Source organism: Coenobita brevimanus, chromosome 57 (genome assembly GCF_032717465.1).
Source record: "Coenobita brevimanus isolate Jiangsu-jjx chromosome 57, ASM3271746v2, whole genome shotgun sequence".
NCBI lineage: Eukaryota > Metazoa > Arthropoda > Malacostraca > Decapoda > Coenobitidae > Coenobita > Coenobita brevimanus.
In genome coordinates, this window is record NC_137010.1 from 22,703,661 (window position 1) to 22,730,380 (window position 26,720).

The 26,720-nt window shown below is 49.1% G+C and overlaps 1 protein-coding gene across 1 annotated transcript in view; it reads right to left on the bottom strand.

Annotated features, from left to right (window-relative positions):
* Window positions 1-7,685: 7,685 nt before the first annotated feature.
* The window catches only part of LOC145401927 (uncharacterized), a 56,450-nt gene continuing 37,415 nt past the window's right edge, over window positions 7,686-26,720 (bottom strand). Inside the window, exons 4-5 of the mRNA XM_080274032.1 lie at window positions 10,134-10,344; window positions 7,686-7,824 (exon numbers count right to left, since the gene is read on the bottom strand). Of these exons, the coding sequence (XP_080130158.1) occupies window positions 7,713-7,824; window positions 10,134-10,344 (323 nt within the window). The 3' untranslated portion in view covers window positions 7,686-7,712. The remainder of the gene's footprint in view (window positions 7,825-10,133; window positions 10,345-26,720) is intronic.

A 26,720-nucleotide genomic window follows, 5' to 3' on the forward strand; every position in this document is an offset into this window, starting at 1 on the left:
TGGACCTGCCGGTATTCCATGGCCCATTGCGTGGGATTTTTCTGGCGAGCAGGTTGCCAGATGAGGGGCCCCATCGTGTGTATCTCATGGGAGAGGATGGTGGTGTGGCCGATGTCGGTGGGTCCCACTGAGAATAAGTCCTGAAAGTCCAGAAGGAGGAGTCGCAGGTCGGTGGTTTGTTGAGGGGAGAGGTGGTAAGGGAGTGGGGGGAGGGCCCGGGGAGTTAGGGGATGAGGGGAGGGGGGCGGTGCAGGGCTCTGCCTCCTCCATCTCACCAATGACTAGATCCTTGGGGAGGGTGAGGGGTGAGGCTGAGAGATTAGCCACGCGGACGGCAGCGAGATGCGGGGGGAAGAAGGTGGGGGAGAGGAGGCAGGAGGCGATGGCGCCCGCCGGGGCAGCTGGGGAGAAGCTGCCCCGGCGGGAGCCGGCAGGTTGGTACAAAGGAAGCCATGTCTCGTGGTGGTGGGGAATGGTTACGGTGGAGGATAATGTAGCTGGGAAGGTGGGTGGGGGTGGGGTAGTGGGTGCAGGGGCAGGACTAAGGGATGGGGGGGTGGAAGGGGGGAGGGGGGAAAGGGGGGTCTCTGGTGTGACACGTGCACACAACTTGAGGGGGGGGGGATCTGGCGCCTTATGGAAATGCAACCACCTTCCGTGAGAGTCGATGTTAGCACGGAGTTTCTGCAACAGATCTAACCCCAGATACCCGTCGTAGGCACGGCAGGAGGAGTTTAATGTAACAAACTGGTGCTGGGCGGTTGCTTTTTGGTGAGTTTGGACACAAAGAGCCCGGGTTTCCACACGGATGGGCAGGGGCTGTCCCCCATGTCTACAAGGTGGGGAGGAGAGGGCCGAAGGCTCTGGCGTGATGGGAGTAGAAGTGATGGTATAGGCATGATCTGGCTGCTCCCATGTCAACCAGCAGCCAAGCTTTCACCCCATTTAACATGGCCTTGTCGTAGACCGGGGGGCAATACTTGTGTGATGTGGCCCCTGCCACTGTGGGGAGGTGCGGGGACGGTCCTAAAAATCCAGTTGAGGTGAGGTGGCTTCCCCCTCGCTGCCTATGTCCGCCTCATCAGCATCATGGGACTCTATGGGTGGGGAGGGTTCGTCGGGCAGGCCATCCTTGATGGCCGACACTTTTGTGGCACCCTTGGTTAGCAGCTCTTTGCTAGGCGGCTTTTAGTTGCTCTCTGATATCATGTATGGGGCAGTGGTGACTGCATGCCATGAACTCCCAGGGGTTGGAGATGAGATTGGACGTTTCCCTGGGAGTAGGTTGCTTCCTGGTGGGCATGGCTTGGGGAAGGGCTGGCGGTTCCTGGGGCAGCGGGTGTGGGGTGGGTGTTCGGAGCTTGTTGGGGGATGGCTTGCAGGTGGCGCTTCTGCTTACTGTCCCTAACTGTTGGGGAGCGGAGTGGGTAGCGAGTAGGCGCCTCACCAACTGGGTATCTTTGTCGATATCCCCAGTTGCATCGTAAATGGTGAAATGTTCCCTGACCACACTGGGGACTATTCATAGGAGGGTATTACACATATGTTGGTCCCGGGTTTGTGGGTCTGCCTCCGGGTAGGGAATGGTGACGAGGCATCGTGTTTGAATGAGGGTGTCGTCTAAGTCCCTGTCATAAGTTAGTACATCTAACTGGGAGAAGGCGACGACTTTCCCTAGTGAGGGCGTGACGGCTTGGGTCACAATTTGTTGAAATTGGTCCCATTTCAGCTCCGAGACTATTTTTGTGGCTATGCTCGAGACACTTTTTCCAGGGTGGGGACATGTGACTGCTATCTTTTTGCGATCATTTTCAAAGCTTATGTCTAGAATGGCTTTGATCATAGACATATATGCGAGTATATCGTAAAGTTCGGCATTGAACTTTGGGAGCTGAATGTGTAGTTTGGCCGCCATGGTTGCAGAGTTTCCGTTCCTTGCTGTTCTACCGCCGGGTAAAGAACCACCACTAGCCACCAGTGTTATGCAGGGTATTCTGTGTCCCGACTTTTCGGGTGCAGTTACGGTGCAACTCTGGGTCCTTCATTCCTGACTGGGTCAGCACTAGGAAGGAAGAGAAAACACAAACATCACAGGTAGACAAATACACTAATATATTAATAAAGAACCATTACACACACAGCGTTCTATGATCAGAGTCCAAGTTACACAATGCTTTACACTGACATTGATCTCAATCACTGTCCATATAGTTCAGCATCTTTGTCTCACATCTGGGCTATTTCCCTCACCATATCACAAGCAATATATCACCAATATAGGTAACATATCAACACAGACAGATTTACATATAACACAACCCAGTATAACCACAGGGACAGTTCTTAAGCCTAGTTACTTGCGTGACATAGATGGGTCCTAGCTAACACATCATCTCCGCGTGACATATACGGAAGTCCCTAGCTAGCTTAGCTTCTACACACGTGTCACACAGGCCGAGAATATACCATAGGTCACACTGGGGGGCATAGGGGGGAGAGGAGCTTAATGAAGATAGGGAGGGTTACTCTCTGAGGAGCCGGGTCGGGGGTAGGGAGGAGAAAATGGGGGGAGGATATAGCCCTGAGATCTTGCTGTGTTATGTGAATGGTGCGGGCTTGTCTGTCACTGTCCAAGAGGGGTGGAGGGGGTCTCGATTTGGGGCTGGGGCTATACACTCCGCGTGTGATTCACAGGGGCTCGATTCATTAACATGGGGGGGGAACTATAGTCGGGGGGGGGGAGAATGTGCCGCGTATGGAGACAGGAACACAGGGGGACGGTTTGCTGGTAGTTCGCTGGAGGGGGTTGGTCCACAACACTGGGGAGGTATATGATCACGAGACCTGTCACTCACAGTTCTGACGGAAAGGAGACCATGGCCCTTGGGGTAGAGGGCCTATGCAGGGAGCTCCAACTGGTGGCCAGGCATGAAAGGTGGGCCATCTGGGGAGCTGTGCAGGACAGTGGGGCCCGTGGAGTTGCCACTAGTCCAGGAGTGATGGGGCAGCATCTGGGGCGGCTTCCTTGCCGTGTCGGCCCTGCAGGAGGCAGGGCTCTTGGGACTGGGCCCAAAGAGGGCCAGAAGTCGGGCAGCACGCCGTCGATCGTTGGTAGTCTTCAAGGTCTGAGGGAGGGCCTGGAGGAGACCCTGCCCTAGTGCCGGCCGGGGGGAGGGTGCTGCCGAGGTAGGGTAGCCTATACCCCGGTCTGGGGTGGCCGTCAGGAGAGAACTGCGGTCGCCTGCGTCGTGGGAAGCCCTTCGGTCTCGGTGAGCACCTGGGGAGGCCCACTGGCTCTGGGGGCTGTGGCCTCTGCTGCAGGGGGAGGCCGACAGAGGGGAACTGCGGTCTCTGGTCCTGGCAGAGCCCGTCAGCGTCTGTGGTGACCTGGGCTGCAGGGACCATACTCCAGGGCTCAGGGGCGTCTGGTCTGGTCTGGACTCAGGAGGGGAACCTGTAGGGGAAGAAGCTCCAGTCCTGCAAGGAGAGACCTGGAAGGAGTGGCACCTCGCTCTAACACCCGGGCGGTGAGGTGAGTGAGAGGCGACTCCATCTGTCAGGCAGCCCCGTCGGGCACTACCTGTGCTCCTATGTGGAACTGGGGGACGAGGGCATTCCCAGCACTCCTGTCTTAGGCCTAGGGCCTCCTGCCCTGGGGATGTCAGGAGGAAGAGGTTGGACATACACTCCCAGCTAGTGCCGCAGCTCCGATGGAGTGTGCCCTCCCTTTGTCGGGTTAGGGTTACCTGTCCCGGGGACGTCAGGAGGAAGAGGCCGGACATACACTCTTGGCTAACGCCACAGCTCCAACGGAGCATGCCCTCCTTCCATCTGGGAAGGTCCTGTGCCTGTAATGTCGGGAGGAAGAGGCTGGACGAACTCTCTCGGCTTTTGCCACAGCTCCAACAAAGCGTGCCCTCCTTCAGTCTAGGCAGGGGAACTGTAACCGTAGAGACTCCTCCTGAGTCCTCACTTAAATATGGAGCCGATCCAGAAGACTCGGTGTCCTAGGGTGTGCCTGGGAACTTGCCACTGCAAGTCCCACCCCGATTCTGTCGAGCACTTCCTTTGCTGGAGAGTAGTGTACTTTTTCCGTACACTGCCGGTGGTCTGGCTGCACGGAAGAGGGGCGCCGGGTCGCGAGGGAAATGTGTCGTTGTTGCCTGGACATCCGCCCAGGTAAGTCAGCCCCTCCGTTGTCTCCTTGTGGGGTGGGTGTCACCCCCTCACTCTCTCCTCCCGGGGTGGTGGTGTTGGGCTCATCCCGCCACGCTGGTATTTCAAGAATCATCACCATTATCATCATCATCATCATTATTACTATTATTATTATTATTTCCCAAAACTCTACTGCCACCACTATCACCACCACCACCACCACCGCTACTACTGTACTACGTCTGCTTGATTGGCCTGTGCACCTAAGATGGGCAAGTAGGGTGTGTTTGATTCGCGGCTGCTGATTGGCCGCCGATGATGTAACTGAAGTAAATGCAGGCTTGTATTGTAGTGTAACATGCAGACGGAGGTGTGCACCGTGGGTTGATATTATAGTTCAACATGTGGAACTAGGTGTACACCGTGGGTGGATGCAGTGCAACATACGGACGTGAGTGTGCACTGTGGGTGGATAATTTACTTCAAACGTCACTCATCGTTTGATAAAACTTTACAATCGACTTTAATTTTCTTTGATAACAGGAAACTTTTGAAGTTAATTTTCACCTCTTTAGCTTCGGAAATTATTCCATACTTAAACTGGCCACTTAATTGCAAAAAATAAATAAATAAATAAATAAATATATAGATATATATATATATATATATATATATATATATATATATATATAAATATATATATATATGAGCAGTAGCCTACATTTACAACATCGGCGTCCAATCAGCAGCCGCAAATCAAACACACCCTACTCGCCTCATACATTTCAGGTGCACAAATCAATCAAATAAGATACTACTACTACAACTGTGTCAAAGAAAATGGATACGACTGTACCACCATAGCAACAAGTGAATGTTACTTAAGTCCTTGAACATCCTACAATTATCTATCGTATTTATTTTCTTCTTTATTTTGCATCGTACTTAAATGAACTTTACGTTCACATTTCCTGTCAAATACGACCTCATCAAGAAACTACTACTACTACTACCACCACTATTATCATCACCATCATCGCCATCACTACTACAACTAGAACTACTACTACTGCTGCTGCTACTACTACTACTACTACCACGCTACTACTACTGTTATTATTAATTATCACCACCATCACCACCACTACTAAAATGCCCGCCGTGCCCGCCACAGGACCTCCCACCTCACCACCCCCCACACCACCGCCGAGCCGCCACCCCACCACCACCCTAGGAGGACACACCGGTGAGGTTAGTGACCTCAGGCAAGAGGGTCATCGGGGCATCCCGATCCTGAGCCCCTATTCCCCGCAAGTGCCCCAACCCCAGGCGTTCAGGCAAACTGAACTACTGTGCGGGCGGGGTAGTGACCGTCAGACCAGGGGTGGGACTGAAAAGAGGTCAGTCCCACGTAACACCGTCTTGACGGTCTTGTTACACCCTCTAGGGCAGGAAGAGGCCCAAGGGCAGGAAGAGGCCCAAGGCTACGGCCATAAGAGAGAAATAGACACAGGCTACGGCCTGACAAAGTGTGTAAAGGGGAAGGTGACCCCAGGCTCCGGCCTTAACACGCTGAGGAGAGAGAGTTGCCTGTGTGCATCCCTCTCCAGTTGTACTTTGGCTACGGCCAGAATACGGTCCAGGGTAGAGAGACCCTGCTACCGTACGTGTAGCGCTACCCAATTACGGAAGCGGCGACTCGGGGCCGGCCTCTCGCCGGAGCAGACGGGTGATCCCGTTTCTCCGTTAGTCGTTTCCCGTGCGGGCAGACACTCGGCTCCGGCTGGGGCACGTACCAGGGTGGAGAATTCCCTGACGGTAGGATCTGTCCGTATTGGAGAGAGTGCGGCTCTCGAGCCCCTCCCTCCGGCTTGTCTCCTACTGCGGGAGGAACACCACGTCGACGGCCTCTTGCCTCGGCGAAAGGGCGACCTCGATCACCCTATAGGAGTCCCTCTCACGCCGGGCAAGTTCACGGCTCCAGCCAAAGTCCACACTAGGGGAAGTAGAGCCCCAACTCAGCCCTATGAACTCACTCAGGGAACCACGAAGAGCGTGAGTCTCCCTCTAGCCTCTTTCCCTTCGGGGAGCCCTTCGTCGCCATCCAGGCTTCTTGGCCAAGAGGAGGCGTTAGAGTGGTGGCAAGGCCCGATAGCGGATTTACCGCCCACACCCGGACGCTCCTTAGCCCTGTCAGAGCCCTACAGGAGACGCTGCCGCAGCCCAGCCCTGACGGCACCTCTCCCCCTGAGCACCCGCAGTCCCAGGACGCCCAGGCCTTCCACCGCGGTCCACGACGACGGAGACCCAGGCTCCCTCACTCCCCGGAAGCAGAGGAAGCAGGCCCGAATCCTCTGACTGTTCGGCCCTAGTCCCGAGGGCCCCCGATCAGGTCGAGGCCCCCAGACCACAGGGCCTCCCTGCACCCCACCAGCGCGGCCCTAGGAAGGAGCCGCCCCTCAGGTCGAGGCCCTAAACAAGGGAGCCTTCCTGACAGTAAGTACCAGTGACTTAACCACCCAAGAAACAAGGGTAAAACAGTGACAGTGACCCCGAATACAGTGACAGTGATCCAATGCACAGTGGCAGTGTCTAATAAAAGATATATTAAACAGTGGTATCATAGAAAGTCGTGTGAAAGCATTAAACAGTTCAGTCCCCCTCTATAGGAAGGAAGCGGGGAGTTTTCTGTGGAACTACAGGTAAGTGCGTGAGTGAGCCGAAAGGCAAGTGAAGTGCTCCCCCGCGACTTGGTGACAGTGTCGGATGTCGCCATACGCACCCTACCTCTATTATAGTAATATCTCCCCCACAGACTCCCGATCACAGTGAACCAAAGTGAGACTCCCACATTTATTATTATCCACCAGTGACACGACAATTAATCCAAACTGACAACCACAGTGAAGTGATATCTCCTCTAAGTAACAGTAACACATATCCACGACTGCCCTGTGCCCTGTGTTAATGTATATTGGATCAGGTTATGTAAACAAGTGTAATATTGTATCTCTGTTCTATTATGTGTCAAATATTGTTGTATGTACGCTGTAATGAGTAGAACTTAAGCAATAGATGTGATTCGGTGTACTGTTTCTTTTTATGCCCTGTTCCTTTGTTAGTGCATTACATCCGGTCTAGCAAAAGGACCCCGTTCCAGTGCTCGTGTTTTTACGACGAGAAGTCGCCTTAAAAACACAGCATTACAACTACCGCCACTGCTACTACTAGTACCTCCACCTCCACCACCACCACCACCACCACCACCACCACCACTACTACTACTACTACTACTACCACGCTGCTGCTACTATTACTATTATCACCACCCCACCACCACCAACACCAACACCAACACCACCAGCGCCACTACTATTTCTACTACTACCTCCTCCACCACCACCATCACTACTACTACTACTACTGCTACCACGTCCACCACCACCACCACTACTACTACTACTACTAGGGTACTGCTACCACGTCCACCACCATCACCACTACTACTACTACTATTACTGCTGCTGCTACTACCTTCTCCACCACCACTATTACTACTCTCCGGTATCTCTGAGCTGCAGGTGTCTGGTAAGAATGAGGTCAGCACAGACCATGGCTGACGGCGACCCAGAAAGCATTGCTAGGTCCCATGGCGTCTCGCTGTACCTGAATCAGACACAGAGATGGCAATTTTAAGGGAAGGGTTGACATTTTACAAATATGCACATTTTAGAAAGACATTTTTGTTACATATATCAGAGACATAGTACGTTGAAATTTTAGAGACATTTTAGTTGAAGAATGTAAAGAAAAAATAAAAACGCATTTTAGAGGCTGAAATATTATATAGATGAAAATGTTTTTAGCCAGACATTTTAGGAGTAAAAATTTTATAGATTATTATAACTTTTTTTTTTTACATATATTCTAGATAGGTTAAGATTTTTGAGATGGGGCGTATCGTTGGAAACATTCAGAAAATAATATATAAACAAATACAGTAAATAAGAGGGGGCACTCAAAGAGTGTAACGCCCGAGGTGGTGTATGAGCCAAACATTTGACTCTGACATTCTACTAATTGCTTTCAAACTCGAGGTGCTTCATTCTTGCCTTACCTTCAGAAGTTCCACCAAGTTTTGGCTAAACCGGATAAAAAATTTAGCCGACCTTGTCCTGACCTGTTACTATAAAACTGGTAATAAGTTTTCCCTAACCCAGAACCCTTCCTCTAAGTTTGGTCAGAATCAAATCAAAATTGACTGAGCTAATATTATTGGGTCGACTTGTCCAGTGAACATGATCTTTGGATGTTTTCAATTTCGAATCACTTGATCCATGTCTTACCATCCACCCTTCCACTAAGTTCGGTCAAGTTCGGATCAAAACCGTACCAGTTGACCTTGTCATGTGACCCTGAAATTTGACTTGTGGATCTCAAGAGTAACAAACAACTTCTCGGCTGATCCTGGGGACTGCAGTGAAACTCAGTGTAACACTGTGTACAATGAAGCAAGTTTCGGTTTAGATTACTTCTTAAGCAGGAGTAAATTTCTCTATGGCTGGTAAATTTCTCTATGGGGAAATTTTGACAATCTCTGGGGGTTGAATTTTATGCAGTGCAACAACAAACAAGAATTCATTTAAACATTTTATCATGAGGAGATCTTCCCTTTATCCTGAGTTACAGGTTAGGATCATAATATCCCCTATAAGAGAGTGCAACACTTTTGAGTTTGTAACGCTGCCACCTGAGGTGTGATAACACAGTTCAGGTATAGAAGTTCGACTGTGATCGTCCCTGGATGGAATCGTACAAGTTTATGTCCTGGTGGGCTCATGTGATCGTCCTGTGCCTCACACGGAATATCCTCCTTCCCCTCCTTTGTATGGAACCACCAGGTGAAAAGTTAATGAAAGATTTTACGATTAGAAACCTCCAATTTCCTGTGTTCCTAGGTTTTCTTTTTATTTATTTATTTTTTTTTTTTATGCGAGGAAGAAGAAACCAAGGGCCAGAAGCCCGTAAGATTGTTTCATCCATCCATCCATCCATCCATCATCCAATCCTACATTGCCCCATGAGGAGCGTAGGAGCCCGGGGCTAGGCAGTTGGTCCTGACAAGATGAGAGTGACCAGCCTCACTCATCCCTGAGTGACATTACATGAGCAATCAACCCCAACCATCCCTTGGATATAAACCTTCACCGGCCCAATGCTATTGGAGAGCAATAATTACCCACTAAACCACCAGGCGCCAAAATTTGGTTATATGGTTACCACCCAGCGTAGTAAATGGTTTCCTGGTGTTCAGGAAACCATTTGGCTTGTCACTCAGTGTAGAGTCACCCACAGGCAGAAGGAAGAGGATAGAATGAAGGAAAGACAGAAGTGGGAGTGTAAAGTCACCCGTAGGCAGAAGAACAAGGAAGGAATGAAGGAAAGAAAGACAGAAGAGGAGGGAAGGAAAGAAAGATGGAGGAGAGGAAAGGGCGAACACCCGACAGCAGCACTACATCGAGTGAGTGGATGGTAAACGTCCCCACCTACATCCAAGGAAAAGAAAAAAATAAAACAACAACTGAGAGCCAAATTCAAGATCTGTCCATTTCGAGATGCCTGGACACGCCGTCTTTAAGAGACTGGAGGTCATAGGCAACAGGAAATACAGACAGAGGAAGACAGTTCTAAAGCTGACTTCTTGCATATATGGAAGACTTGGAGTAACGGTTCACTCCTGTACCCTGGACGGAAAAGAGATGTGAGTTTGTTGCTAGACGGGTGCTAGGCGCCCGCCGTAGTTGTGGAGGGATGCAAGCAGACAAGTATTTTCGGATGATGATGGGAGGGAACCTAGATGGGAAAAGTTCAGAAACTTCTAGTGTAAATTCGCCTCACGGCAACAATACATTGAATGAATGGATAGTGAGCATCCCTACACATAAACTAAACTATAAGATAACCAACTTGCTTACCGGTTTTGGGGTACAGGGTCAGCACCGGCTTGAAGGAGACTCCTTACGACGTGCACCTTGCCTCTCTCTGCCGCAAGGTGTAGTGGCGTGTCCTGTGTGGTGTTCAGGGAAGTGTGGGCGGCGCCGTACTCCAGCAGCATCTCCACCAGGGAGTATGTCCCCACCCGTACGGCTGAGTGGAGGGCGCGGTCACCCAACAGGCTCTCGATCGCTAGCCGAAAAATACTGTACTAAGATCAAGCGGAAGGTCCTGGGTTCTGATTTACTAATTATACCACTTATACTCTAACCTGGCCTAAAATTGAACTCTCTTCTTATAGAATGCTCAGTTGTAACAAAGGTGTTATGCAGCGTGTTCTGTGTCCCGACTTCTCGGGTCCAGTCACGGTGCAACTCTGGGTCCTTAATTCCTGACCGGGTCAGCACTAGCAAGGAAGGGAAACACAAACACCACAAGTAAACAAATACACTAATATATTAATAGAGAACAATTACACACAACATTCTATGACCAGAGTTGAAATTACACAATGCCTTACACTGATTTTGATCTCGATCACTGTCCACCTATACTCGGTTCCACGGAGTCTGACGCACTGATTTTGCCAGCCGAGGACAGGTGGATTTGGTAACACTGCGCGATGCAATCGATCGGTGATTGGTCGATTTCCGTTGTGTTTGAACGTGCACCAAATTGACTTTGTATTCCAACCAAGGCCCTCATGTATTTGTAAGAGACCGGATTATACAGATACAGATTAAAGCAATTATATGTTTAATGATAAATATGTGCCTTTTAAATAAATTATTAGAGATAAACCTGAACGACAGTGATAACAAAAGCTAAGTAAAGTCGCAACTGGATGCATAAGGACGAGAGTCAGCGACTGTGGCGGGACTTCAGATGTTCATAGCAAGGTGGTTCCGAGGTCATGTGAAGGCTTGAAAATTTTTCCTACCACTACAGTGTCAAAGTACAGTTTACACCATGCCCTTCATTACCTCATCTGCCATTAGACAACCTGACCCTAGATACGCTTAGCTTATCTTTTAATAATTATGATTTGTGTGAGCACACACACACACACACACACACACACACACACACACACACACACACACTGGGGTCAATACATGCTATTCTCAATATATATAGTGTACATACAAACTTTCATTACTAAAATTCCCGCTGCCGCCGGACCACTCACCCCGCCACCCCCACCCCACCACCAAGCCACCACCACACCACCACCCCAGGAGGACACCACGGCGGGGTTAGTGACCCAGGACTAGAGGGTCACCAGGACACCTCTGTCCAGAGTCCCTCTTCCCCACAACTGTCACAACACCAGGTGAGCGAGAAGAGGCAATGACCCTGCAGGGGGGGCAGCCTTCACCAGGTTCGGGGTGGGGCTGATCCAGAGTCAGTCCCAGGCAACACCGCGGTATGGCCACCGTACATACCGGGGAAGGAGCGGTCACTGTACGCCCTTCAGTTGTTTCCCCCTGTGACACCGCCATCACGGCCACCATACGTGAAGGGGGAGGGAGTGGCCACCGTACGCCCCTCAGTCACAGCCACCTCTGGGGACGGCCTCGGGGCGTTAGTTATTGAATGCGCCCCAACTGGCAGAGAAAGGAATAGTGGAACCGCGATCACGGCCACCGTACGTGACGGGAAGGGAGTGGCCACCGTACGCCCCTCATCCACTATTACCTCCTACTACGGGAGTAATGCCTCAGTTACTTCCTGAAGGGCAGGCAGGCCCACGGCTATGGCCTTAGTACGTACAAGGGTAGATAGACCCTCGGCTATGGCCTCAGTATGTACCGGAGAGGGTGCTGCCCCTGTGCACCCCTCTCCTGCCTTTTCCTCCTGCGGGAGTAACACCGCATTCGCGGCCACCGTACGTGACGGGGAAGGAGCAGCCACCGTACGCCCTTCAGTTACTTCCCAGCAGGTGGGCGGGCACACAGCTATGGCCGCAGTGCGTGCAAGGGTAAGTAGACCCTCGGCTATGGCCTCAGCATGCACCGGAGAGGGCGCTGCCTGCGTGCACCCCTCTCCTGCCTTTTCCTCCTTCGGGAGCAACACCGCGTTCACGGCCACTGTACGTGACGGGGAAGGAGCGGCCACTGTACGCCCTTCAGCCGTGAGCCCTAGGAGTCACGAAACTGCGTTCACGGCCACTGTACGTGACGGGGAGGGAGTGGCCACCGTACGCCCCTCATTCGTGACTCTGAAGGCCCTCCCAGAGCAGGAGGTCCCTTGCACGGCCGACCCCTTTCCTCTCGGCTGTGTGGGACGCCCTTTGTCTCCCAACAGGAGCAGTTCCCCGGAGGTGCTGTCGGAGTGGTGGCGTGGCCCAGTCCAAGCCCTACCACCTACCCCTGGGAGGTCCCTGTCCCTGATGGACACCTGACGGAGGCGACACCGCAGTTCACCCCTGACGGCGCTTCTTCCCATAGGCAGCCGCAGTCCCCGGACTCCCAGGTCTGACCAGTAGCCCCCAGGCCCAGACAACCCAGGCTCTCTCTCTCCTCAGAGCCAGAGGTGCCAGGCCCGCCTCCTGCAGCTGTTCAGCCCTAGTCCCGAGGGCCACCTCACAGGTCGAGGCCCCCAGACCGAAGGGCCTCCCTGCACCCCACCGACGCGGCCCCAGTGTGAGGGCCACCTCCCAGGTTGAGGGCCCCAGAGCGGAGGACCTCCCTGCACCCCAACGACGACTACAACCCGGGCAGTGATGCTCCTACGGACAGTGCCCTGCCCTCTTCAGGAGGGTTCCCCGTAGGACCCCTCTCTCACGCCCAGGACGTGCAGCAGGTGATACCCCAGGAAAATACGGGTAAATAGTGACACTAATAATGCTAGTACAGTGAACAATCAACACAGTAGTGTACAGTGACAAATAACAGAGTAAAGGCCCAAGTGATACATAAGTGACTAGAGTTACACCCAGTGCACAGTGACCCGATACGTGGCAGAACAGAAAAGACCAATAAGTATATACGGGAGGACTTATAGAAATCGTGGGTTAAAGTCAGAGGCGTGCGGGGTTCATCAGAAACTTGTGAACTAGTGCTACTGTGACTAAGTGACTCTCTCGAGTGTCACGACCTGCATCCTACCCACTTATGGTAACATTCATTCCCCCCACTCTTGGTCACGTCCTCTCCTAGTGAAACGAACTCAGTATATAAAACGCCATCTCTGCCTAGAAATAGTATCCGGATACTGTAATATCAGTATCAAATATCCATGTACAAGTGAAGAGTGACCTATTGTGCGTGTAACCCTACCCATTTGTATTAAAGGCTAATTCTGTGTTTCCTATCTCTATACATATCCAATATCTCTTTGTGTATATTGTCACGGTGTAAGAATTAAGGTAATAGATGTGTTAAGGTGTACTGCCTGGTTTTTATGTCCTGTTCCTTTGTGGGTGCTTTACTTCTGGTCCGGAAAGAGGACCCCGCTCAGTCGCTGGTGTTCTTTGGACGAGAGGTCGGACTAAAAACACCCAGCATAACAATTACCTTCATAGGTAACAGCCCAATCTAAGGGATTAATCCCCGAGCTAGACCTCATCAGATCATATAGCCCTGCTAGGGTTACAGGAGAGCGCTACCCCTCCCAGCACAGCAGCCACCGGGCGGGGCGCGAACGCTCAACCTCACAATTACGAGCCCGACACCCTACCACCGAGCTACAGTGCTCCCGTTCATAGGTAACAGTAGCTTTACAAATCTACATTTGTTTGTATTCCCAGTCAGACTCAGTAAAATTATTTCTTACATGAATAAGTTTGGTGTTTGATTTTCCCAAACATTTTCGTATCATGGGACAGACATACATACAGACAGACGGACACCCTATCCCTGGTCACATGCACCCTTTCCTCAAGCATGTTTCTTTGTCCCCTCGACAGAGAGCCAGGAAGGTAATGGATTACATCATTATAGAATGAACCGAATTTTTGTTAATGGTTGAAGAAAGGAAAGTAAGATAAAAGCAGACCCCATGAGAAAATAATAGTTGAACTCTGCTGCTATAATAAAACCGCGTGCAGTGTGAAACAATGAAATGAATTTAAAAAAAAATCAGGCGCTGACTGTTGTCCGTATGCATCCAGTCGTGACTTTACTTAGCTTTTGTTATCACTGTCGTTCAGGTTTATCTCTAGTAATTTAAAAAGCACATATCATTAAACATATAATTGCTTTAATCTGTATCTGTATAATCCGGTCTCTTACAAATACATGAGGGCCTTGGTTGGAATACAAAGTCAACTTGGTGCACGTTCAAACACAACGGAAATCGACCAATCACCGCCCGAGTGCATCGCGCAGTGTTACCAAATCCACCTGTCCTCGGCTGGCAAAATCAGTGTATCAGACTCCGTGGAACAAAGTATAGTTCAGCATCTTTGTCTCACATCTGGGTTATTTCCTCACAGTATCACAGGCAATATTTCACTAATATAGCTAGTACATCAGCACATACAGATTTGCAGACAACACAACCCAGTATACCCACAGGGACAGTTTTTAAGCCTAGGTGTTCGCATGACAGACGGGTCCTAGCTAACACATCATCTCCGCGTGACATGTACGGAAGTCCCTAGCTACTGTAACTTAGCCTCTATACACGCGTCACACAGGCCAAGAATATACCGTAGGTCACACTTGGGGAAGTGCGGGGGGAAGAGGGGCTTAATGAGGATAGGGAGGGTTTTTCTCTGTAGGGCTGGGCCGGGGCAGGGAGGAGGGGGGGGAGGGTGTAGCACTGAGAAACACTGAGATATTGCTGTGTTACGTGAGTGACACGGGCTCAACTGTCACCATCCGAGGGGGGGTCTCAACCTCGGGCTGGGGTTATACACTCCGCACATGATTCACAGGGGCTTGATTCATCGGCAAGGGGGGGAAACACTATGAGGGGAGGGGAAGTGTGTGCCGCATATGGGGATAGGGGGGAGGAACACAAGAGAACGGTTCACTGGTAGTTCACTGAGAGAGTGGGACTCACAACACTGGGGAAGTATACGATCACGAGACCTGTTACTCATGGTTCTGACGGAGGGGAAGGACCACGGCCCTCGGGGAAGAGGACCTATGCGGGGAGCTCCAGGTGGCGGCCAGGCATGGGAGGCGGGCCGTCCAGGGAGCTGTGCAGGACGGTGGGGCCTGGGGAGTTGCCACTAGTCCAGGAGGAATGGGGCGGCATCTGGGGCAGCTTTCTTGCCATGTTGGCCCTGCAGGAGGCAGGGCTCTCGGGACTGGGACCGAAGAGGGCTAGGAGTCGGGCTATACACCATTGGCCCTTGGTCGTCTTTGGGATCTGGGGTAGGGCCCGGTGGAGGCCTGGGCTGCAGGTCGGCCCGGAGGAGGGTGCCGCTGGGGTGGGGCAGCCTGCACCCTGGTCTGGGGCGGCCGTCAGGGAAGAACTGCGGCCACTCGCGTCACGGGAGGCCCTTCAGCCACGGCGAGCACCTGGGGAGGCCTGCTGGCTCTGGGAGCTGCAGCCTCTACTGCAGGGGGAGGCCAACAGGGTAGGGCTGTGGCCTCTGCTCTTGGCGAAGCCCATCAGCTCCTGGGGTGGCCCGGGCCGGAGGGACTGGATCCCGGGCCTCGGGGATGCCTCGTCTGGTCTGGACTCAGGTGTGGAGCCTGCAGGGGGAGAGACTCCAGCCTTTCAAGGAGAGAGCTGGAAAGAGTGGCACCTCGCACTAACCCCAGGGCGGTGGGTTGAGGCAGAAGTGACTCCTGTCATCAGGAAGCCCCGTCGGGCATTGCCTGTGCTACTACGTGGATCAGGGGCGCAGGGGCACTCCTGTCGTAGGGTTAGGGCCTCCTGCCCTTGAGATGTCGGGAGGAAGAGGTCAGACATACTCTCTCGGCTTTTGCCACAGCTCCGACAGAGCGTGCCCTCCCATCGTTGGGTCGGAGTTACCTGTCCCGGGGACGTCAGGAGGACGAGGTTGGACGAACTCTAGCGGCTTACGCCACAGCTCTGACACAGCGTTCCCTCCTTCCGTGTGGGAAGGTCTTGTACCTGTAATGTCGGGAGGAAGAGGTCGGATGTACTCTCTTGGCTTTTGCCACAGCTCTGACAGAGCGTACCCTCCTTCAGTCTCAGCAGGGGAATAGCAACCCTAGAGGCTCCTCCTGAGTCCTCAGTCAAATGATATTTCAGTTGACTCATACCAAAAAGTTGCGTAAATCCATGCTTCACCATAGCCTCGTCAAGTGCATTAATTTGAATGTGAGTAGGAAGCAATAAAGCATTAACCCTATTCAAACTTGCATCGATTAAGCCATCCTCCATATTGGCTGCATGCGACTCCAAAGCAATGGTTGACTCATTGAGAGCATGTAAGTACTCAGCGATTAACACTAAGTTAGTCAAGGTTGGAAGGTTGGTTTGGATGTTGTTCACAACTCCTATGAGATGGTTAGTAATCTTAATTATCTCATTAGCTTTGTTAGCGAACTCACCTAACTGTTCATACGTGTGTACAATTAGCCTGTTATTTGCCTTAGCCGCCAATGCCAAATCATGCATCTGTCTGCCCAATTGCACTACGACCTTGTCTAGTGCTGTACCAAAGAGCTTTTGAGACAGGATATCTTGGAGATCCACAAGTCCTCTCTTAGTGCGTGCATGGACATGCTGGGAAAGATCAGAATTTGCATTAGGTAAAGCAACATGTAATTTAGTGAGCCTGTCTGTGAGCCTATCTATATGTCCAGTCTGAAGCTAATTCCATGCAAGGTTTGTACCAAAGCTTCACTGTCCGAGGTGGCCAACTGTGGGTACTGTTTAAATGACTTTCCTATTTGTAACACTTGCTGTTTGAGGTGAAGCAATCCCTTGGAGACTTCTTTAACAGTATCTAGAACTCGGAGATATCCTTCCATTGGATAGCAGATGCACACTGCATCCTCTACCACCACGACTTCTCCAAGTGGGCTCTTTAGCACCCCTGGCATCAACACAGTCATGTCTGTGTCTGACATTGTTCCATAAGTCCACTCCAAGCAACGCGAGAGGAGTACAAGCCACAGCCACACTATATGCAAGAGAAGATACTCCCTTAATCGCTCTTCCTGTGGGATTGTAACTTGCTGCGATACTCTTGGTTAGGGACAGGTATGGATGACGACATTGCCTGTGACAAAGACAGAGGGCACAATACATCAGATGATTGGTTAGTTAGGTCTAGCTCTTGACTTACTGGTTTGATCCTGTCAGCATGTACTATCTCCTGAGTTCCACTACCATCACCCCTTATTCTATAAGTATGTCCACGCACTCTTTCCATAATGGTGTATGGTCTGCAGAACTTAGGTCTGAGCTTGGAAGTTCTCTCAAGGTTATGGATTATAACCTTCTGGCCTATCTCCAACGTCTTTTCTTGGCTACCTTTGTGTTGTTTCGTCATCATCTCCGCTCTTGAGGCTTTTAATCTTTTTCGTACTTCACTATGTACGCATTGGAGATTTGTAAGCTGGACTTTGGCATAATTCTCTTGATTATACACTGGCGTAGGAGGGCCAGCTGGCAAATCGTAGGGTAACACTTTCTCTTCCCCATAGAGGATGTAATGAGATGACTTCCCAGTTGACGAATTATCTGAGGAGTTGATGGCCGCCGCTACTTGTGGTAACCAGTCTTACCAGTTATCTTTCAATGAGTTAATCACTGGTCTCAAGACTTTCAGTATTTTCCTGTTTGTCCTCTCTACAAGGCCATTGCTCTTGGGACTGTAAGGCGTAATAAAGACTTGCCTTACCCCATACGTCCGACAGATTTCCTCTAACACTTGGTTACGAAATTCACTGCCATTATCACTAAGCAATACCTTGCGTGTAGAATATGGACAAATCACTGAGGTTACAAAAGCGTGCACCACCTCCTCCGCAGTTTTCGTCTGTAAAGGTGTTAAAACAGTGAATTGCAAAAAATGGGCCACTGCCACCAATACATAGCCTGAGCCTTGATAACTCTTTTGCAACGCTATGAGATCAATGGAGACTGTATCCCACGGTTTTTCTGGTAGGGGATACTCCAATATGGGAGTCCGAGGTCCCGTCATTCCTCGCATTTCCGTGCACTTGACACATTGACTAACGCGGGCTTCTATGTCCTTCCTCATGATCGGCCAATTATTTCTTTCTTGCCTCATGTTTGCATCTGTCACATCCAGGATGACCTGCTTGAGGCACGTCATGAACCAACTATAACATGGCTTGCTGTAGTGTAGCAGGAACAACCAACTGATACACAATGTCCTTCCCTGGGGGCTGCTTATACAAAAGACCCTGTTGAAGATGGAAGTGAGTCATCAGTACCGGAAGTTCAGGTAGACAAGACTTGTCACCAGACTCCAAGGCATAGATGACTTGAGACCACATCATATCCTTACATTGTTCCACTTTTACAGTGTAAGGGGAATACCCAGAAAGAGGGATATCCTCAGATATGGCAGCCGCAATATTTCTACTCAGCACATCGGCAACGACATTTTGTCAGCCTGGTAAATATCTGACCTCTGGGTCAAACTCCATTACCTTGCTGAACCAATGCACGACCTGACCGTGCAAGTCCTTCCCTAACCCTGCTCAGGTACAGCCGGGTCTCTGAGACCCCCCCCCCAAGTTTGTTTGGTAAACTACCTTCTAAACACCCGGGAACCCTGTACCCCCCAATATCTGCCTGACTTTTTGTACCCATGTAAGGGGTGAAAGGGCAAATTCGAGATCTTCTCCGTTTCCGTTGTAGGGGGGGGGGTCACAGAGACCCGACTCTACCTGAGCAGGGTGCTTTATTTTGCTCCCTGATTGCAAATAAGGTCGCAGCTTCAGGCACCTCAACATCACACCATGAAGCTCCATGATGCTACTGCCAGTTGCACCACACAAAGTTACAATCAGATTTTGTTTTCATTTTTTCCCTGAATATTTAAAAAACGATTTATTTTTATTTTTATTTTTTAAATTGGTAAAAATATATAATGAATTAAAAAATTAAGTTTATTTACATGGCTGTATTGCACTTACATTGAAGAATGTCATACCATGTATGGATCTGTTATAAATAAAACAAAAGTGTGTTTTCTGACCTTGTTTCTGACCTGGGTCTGTTAGACCCAGGTCTACCTGAGGCGAAAGGGTGGACAAAGGTCTACCTGAGGAGAGTTAAACAAGTCATGTACGGGTGCATGGTCAGTTAAAACAATTATCCTGTAGCTGAAGATGATATCCCGGAAATGTTCTAGCATCCACACGACTACTAATGTCTCCAAATGTGTCGCCGAATAATTATTTTCTGAGGGTCTTGATGCCCTACTGGCATACGCAGTGGTGTGCATTTTACATTTCTCATCCTTTTGCTATAACACCGCTCCCAGTCCCAAACCTGAGGCATCCGTGCACAGGTAAAAAGGTTGAGTATAATAAGGAAACGCTAACACGGGTGCCTGTCATGGCTTTCTTGAGGTCGTTGAAGCTTTTCTCTTCTGATGGTCCCCATTGCCATGCAGTATCCTTCTTAAGTGGCATCGTCAATGGTGATGTGACAGCAGCATAATTATGGACAAAGCTCCAGTAGAAACCAGTGAGCCCTAGAAATGAGCGAATGTCATCCTTGGACTTGGGTGTAGAGAAATTTACCATGGCTGTAACCTTAACTGGAAGAACCTTGATGCTATCGTCATCAACTAAGTGCCCTAGAAATCTAACATTTGTCTTTAGAAAATCGCACTTCGATAGCTTGATTTTCAGACCCACGGATCTTAAGGGTTCCATCACTCGTTTTAACTTACTAAAATGAGTGTCCATGTCTTTGCTCACAATTATTAAGTCATCTTGATACGCCAGGACATCATGCCCAATCATGTCACCAAACAAGTGATTTATCATCCTCTGAAATGTCAAAGGAGCATTACTCAGTCCAAAATGCATCCGGAGAAATTCAAAATGCCCATGGTCAGAGCTATAGGCAGTGATGGGACGCGACTCTTTGGTCAACTCCACCTGTCAATACCCTGATGCTAGATCCAGGCAGGTGAACACGGTATTACCTTTACCCAAGGACTGCAGTAAGTCTCCGAGATGCGGAACTGGGTAACTTGTTCACTTGCCGAAAATCTACAACAGGTCTCACACCACCGTCCTTTTAACCCTTACACCGCGGGCATGTTTCCCAATGTTTTGCGTCTCTAGCGGGGTTATTCGGGCTCCGACAGACTCTGAAAAATTATTTGCCAAAAATCAGTTATTAGTCCTAGAATATTAAAATTACATATGCATATGGCACATACCTTCAGCTTTCACCTGGGATGTTTGTTGAGCCTTCGTCGATTACCGTAGGACTTGTGGAGACCTCTGAAGTTGGGTAACGAAGTCTCCACTTTACACTTCCCAACAACCCGTTATATGATTACCACAGCCAGATATTAACACTATAAACACTACTCTATGATTATCAAGTAGTTTGGGATCCATACTCCAAATAAAAACCACTGTGAAAGCAATGAAAATTATGAGCGCGTATGACCTTCCCACTTCCGCTAGTTCGCTGTTGGTATTCTGTCATTTATCATTCATATAACCTCTCACACTTTATATTTCTATTACTATACAACACTTATATATATCTACAGTCTTTATCCATAAGTTTCCTTCAGTAGTATTAGTTTATTGTCACTGTAGGGATTCAATTTCTTTCAGTAAAATACCTAGCATTCACTTTCTCGTCCTGTATACTAGCATTGAGAGTGAATGTCACTTTCACCTTCACTCTCATAACTCATAGTATTCAGACATGCTAGAGTGAAACTTTCACTTTCATTACTCCTAGGGTATATACTCGTATTCTTATAATACTACTCATTTACAATTCTATTTACGTTCTCTATTTTATTTACGTTATTTACATTTCTGTTTTATTTACACTGTTTTATGCACTGTCACTTGAAGTAACTTATAAAACTATTTTCCACTGTTCACGTATATTTACATTCATTACTTTCACTTGCAGTTTACACATTATTTACACATTATTTACAGTTTCACTTGCACTGTTTTACTCAATAGAAAGATCATAGTCACTCTTTTATCAATTGTCAGCCCTTTACCTCTTTCCACACGAGGTTTAGTAGGGGGTAAAGGTCACAGGGCCCTTTGCATGGGGGTGAAAAGTCCCTGAAGCTAGCAAGAGCAAACAGACATACCTCCACATTGGACGATGAGAGTGAACTGATAAGGGTGGGCCGGGGTGGTGGCCTACCTAGGGAAATGTATTACTGCCATCGTTAGCCTCTTGATAGCAGCTAATATATAACAGTGAAATGATTGGCAGGAAATCTAGACAATACAATATAAATTAGGTAGTTCCAGGTGACTGTAAATATCACTTAGGCTTCTCCCTTCCCTACTTATATGTATATTTATTACGAAAATAGAATATACGGCATATTTCAAGGGGAAATAAACAACGAAAATTAGCGAACGAGTGCACGTGAGGTGTTGTCAGGTGATAATTAGCCAATTCCAGGTGTATGGCACTCTAACTTACCTTATTTTTTTCTTGTATATATTATTTGGTATAAGAATAGGGCATAGGGCTTATTTCAATGGATGAAATTAGTGAAAAATTCCGGGGAAGATTTACTTAGCGTAGCACAGCCGGGCAGGCGAGAGGATAGGTTAATAGAGGGGAGGTAGGGAGGGGAGTCAAGAACGGGGAGAAATGGCTAAATTGTCAACAATGGATTGGAGTAAAGATGAGATTAGGAGTACTGACTAGTGTTGGACATTGGCAGTACTGATAGATGATACAAGCCACCACTTGGAAGCCCGGGTGAATTCAAAATAACAGAATCACAAAAGCGACGCCCCGCGGTATGATCCCTTGCTCCCAAGCGTCACGAAAGTGACGCCCCGCGGTTAAGGGATTAAGGCACTAGAAAGAGTGGTGCATTCCAGGGTGAGGAAGAAGGCTGAATGACTTCATCATCAAGCATCTTTTCAACTTCCTCCTCCACTGCTTTCCTTTGGGTGTGTGGTAGACGGTATGCAGGCACATATATCGGATTTGTACCAGGGCACAACCCAATATGATGCTTCACCTTGTCCGCCCTACCCAGCGGTTCTCCTGGAAGTGCACTACGTCGGAGAATTGTTTAAGAAATGCTAGCAACCGCGTTTTATGGGCAATATTATCTGTTACCTTCACGTATTATTCTAGAAGCTTTCCTCTCCCAAGACGTGTAGGTTCCGACTGAGTCGTTGTTTGTGATGTGACTACGGGAGAGATCACTGGTACGTTGTTGACTTCCTTTACAGGGGCACCATAGGACATCAAGTCGCCTAAATAACAACCAAATCTGAGCTTAACTGTGCCACCACTCATATTTGCGATGAAGAGGGGAGCCTTCTGGTCTGGCCCGACACTACTCAGGGTGGACTTCAGCGACAATGCCTTATGTTTTACAGTCTCTGGTAAACATACCACATCAGTCCCTCTGACACATCAGGTACTCGGACAAGAATTTTGCAGACAGTTCGACTGGGTAAGTGGTGATTCCCACTCACTATAGCCCTGACCTGCTTCCCAATCCATACCCGCTGTTTTGCGTGCGTTTGGGGACTCCCTTGATGCTTCACTTGTCAGGATCACAACTGGTTGAACACCTCCTGATTGGATGCCAGTTCCAGCTTGTGTTGCTGGGGGATTAAGGCCTACAAACTCCTTCCTATTAAAGGAAATAGAATGTCTCTGAGGGTGTATAATCACGTTTTACTCCTCCATGGATTCAAAGCCCAATTACCCATCAGCTGGCAGAGGGAAATCCTCAACCACATAAAATGTAGCACGTAACACAGGAGATCGTTTATCTGCCCTCAGTGTCAACGGTACCTGGCTTACGATCTTCATTTTACTCCCTGTCACACCTGTCAAAATGACATCAGGTGCTGACAACGTCCAATTGATTTGAGGCATCAAATGTTTGAACCTCTCCAGCGCTTTAATAGATATAATGTTTGCACATTCCCCGGTGTCCACTATCAAAGACACTTGGCCTTACCCTCTTATCCAAGGAATCGAGAGCAAATCCACCTTTTTAATAGCTGCCACACACGCATTGGTGGGTTGTACGATTTTATTTACTTCTGCGTGCGGCTCTGAGTTTCTCCTGACCTAGCTTGGTTGCCCAGTTTTTCCCAACTGGCAAGAATAATTGGGCAATAGTCTGAAGAATGAGGACACCGCCCATGGATAACACACCATCTTTGTACCTTTGGCTTTTTAACCTTGGCCTGGTTAAGATAAGTGGTTGCCATATTATGTTCATGCCGTGCAGGAGGAAAATTCACCTGAGTTTGCATGCCAATACTGTTAGTATTCATACCCCATGGATTACCACAAGGATCCTGGGTTTGCATGCCAATACTATTAGTATTCATGCCCCATGGATTAGCATAAAGATCCTGGGTTTGCATGCTAATACTGTTGGAATTCATGCCCCATGGATTAGCACAAACGTACTGGGTTTGCATGTCAATACTGTTAGTATTCATGCCCTATGGATTAGCATAAAAATCCTGGGTTTGCATGCCAATACTGTTAGTACTCATGCGCCATGGATTAGCATGAGGAACATTACCAATTAAACTATACTGTTCGTGCTGTCCAAAGGTTTGTGGAGTGCTGAACATGCCTGAGGTGTAAGTGGGTATGTGAGTGGTTGCATTGCTAGCAGAGATTATTGGACCTTGAGTATCCTGAGTGACCAAGGGTGCTGTTGCAGCCTGCTCAATGTCCCCAGTCTCTTCGCTAGGAGTACCCTCATTAGCAAAACTAGTGGCCATTTTGGATCAAACTGAATGTTCAGAAACCTTCGAATAAGTACGACCAGAACGCAAATGCAAAGTGTTCAACTATCCAGTTCTTTAGAAACTTCCTGATCACCTTGAACCCCAAGGTTTTCCTCACTCAAATCCTGTAAAGTTTGAATGCTCTTATCCAAAGTCTCAATCCACTCACAGAGTTCTGAGTCTGATTCACTAGACTCTGCGTCCTTCATGGTTGGTTTGTCTGAATCTCCCCTTAATTTTCATCCCCACTTCTTCACTGTATCCATCTAACCTTGTCAGAATTTATCCCCTTCCCAGTCACAGGAAGTTAAACGGACACAAATAGATTAGTTATGGCTTTTAGCAATAGAGAATGGGACAGACAAGTCGTACATAGAAAACGTATCTATTTAGGGGAACTGAGAAACCTTTTTTTTACACACATTACCTAACTAACATGTGCTGCTTAAAAAGTGTATGTCTGAGGTTCACTGTGCATGTACACTACCTAGGTGTCAGATGAATGCTGAAGTTCCCAGTAGATTTGCACTGCAGTGCTCCACACACTCCGCCATGTTTCTTCTCTCCAACCACACAATGATACTCTCCCTTGATGGTCCGAGGGTGACTGTGGGACGCCGCACACAGCCACATGCTCAGCTCCACACACACACTCGCCCTGCCTCACTCCAGCCTCTGCAGCCCAGAGTTGCCAGATGTGTCTAGACGATACCACCCTTCACCGCACAGGCCTCGGACACGAGAGCGAGATAATTGCCAGTTCGTGCTTGAAGGTAGAGATATCTCGCCCAGGCGGAGATAAGAGAGAACGAGATTCAGTACCCCGATATATTATCTGCTCCACTAACTCGCTCCACAATTAGTCCCGCTGCAACAGTGAGAGTAAGATTTTCTGTTTCACCTGCAGGATCACTAGCGGTTGCAAGGGGTTTCACTGCACAAATCCCTTTAGCACCTTTTCGTATCCCAGTACTCAACACCAATATTATGTATCAGCTTAGGCGCAACTGCACTGTTCCAAGCAGGTTATCAAGATATAATGTTCCGCCCGGTTGAAGTCACTTCTGGCTGACACTCTCCACCACAGAGTTGCTCTCCTCCAATGTCTTTCTCACAGACAGCAAATGGTGGGAATCGGTGCAGATCCTGTTGAAGGAATGGTAGGTAGCACGTGTAGGTGACAGAAAACTGAGCAGATTTATCTCTCTTTATTGGTCACAGAAAGATACAACTGCGACACAGAGAGAACTCAGAGTAATATGTCCCTCTCGTTTGAATGATAAGTGCGTTCTGCTGTAGCTGGCTGGCTTCCCCACTGGAAGTGGCCCTAGGTCAGCATGAATATAGAGGTGCCAAACTCCACGGACAACTGGGATTTATACATAACCAGAAGTAAATCACAACTCAACCATGCACATTATACGCCTCAATAAAATAGTATTGATTACATTAAATTATACCAACAGAGTAAATGTTTCCCCAAGACTTTAAACATATATACAATTCATATTTCTCTATCGCTTTCCCTTACCCTCGTTGTTTATGATAGAAAATGCTGGGCTTTGCAAGTCTGGACACTCATCCTTTCCCATGCCACACTTTACAGTAAGATAGTGTTTGACTGATTATCTTCTGTATTACACACTCTTTATGTCTAAACACCTTTGTATGTAATATGTAAAAACAGTGTGAGACTACAACTCATCATGGAAATGATGTCCGGCACCATAACAGGCTACTGGCCATCTCCTGAAGGAGGGATGAGCGGCTACTGGCCATCTCAGGGGCACCTTCAGAGTGGCTACTGGCCATCTCCTGACGATGGTGGGAGTGGCTACTGGCCATCTCCTGAAGGAGGGGCGAGCGGCTACCGGCGGTCTCAAGGCCACCTTCAGAGTGGCTGCCAGCTGTCTCCTGATGAAGGCGGGAGTGGTTACCGGCCATCTTCTGAAGGGGGGTCAGCGGCTACCAGCCGTCTTAACAGCACCCTCCGAGCGGCTACTGGCCGTGTCCTGGGGAAAGCAGGAGCGGCTACCAGCCATCTGCTGTTTGCCTCCCAAGTGGCTGCAGGCTGTCTCCTAAAGGAGGTTTGAGAGGCTTCTGGCCGTCTCTTGAATACCTTCTGAGCGGCTACTGGCCTTCTCCTGAAGGAGGTTTGAGCGGCTTCTGGCCGGCTCTTGAAGGCCGCAGCTACCAGCCATCACAGAGGTGATGCCTTGAGCTATTGGAGTAGCTCCATCCCGATCCTGTCAAGGGTCAGCTCGCCCACAAGATAGTCTCCTTTTCCTGCTCTGGTGGGGGCGGGCGAGTTCCAGGTCATAGGGGCGCGCGGCCCAGGCGGACTTATGTCCCTGTCGCCCGGGGTCCGGTCGCGCTCTGCTGCTCCTCCACAGGCTCCTCCCAGGAGTGTCGTGTTGCCCTCAGTCACTATTCCCGGCATTTTAATATCCAAACTTCAAACATAACAAATTAATCACTGGTCTAGCTGAAAGTCGATCCTGCCCAGTGGGCACAGCTCGTGAATTCCACATCTTTTAGTCATGGATATTTGGTGAAATCTCGTGTACACCAGTATTCACCAGATTTCTACATCTTTTCCACGTGGAAACTTAGCTGAGAAGATCTCGTGTAAAACTGGAAGAAGAATTCATGTGAATTCTCTCAGAATAGTATGAGATATATATGTGGTGGTAGAATTCACAT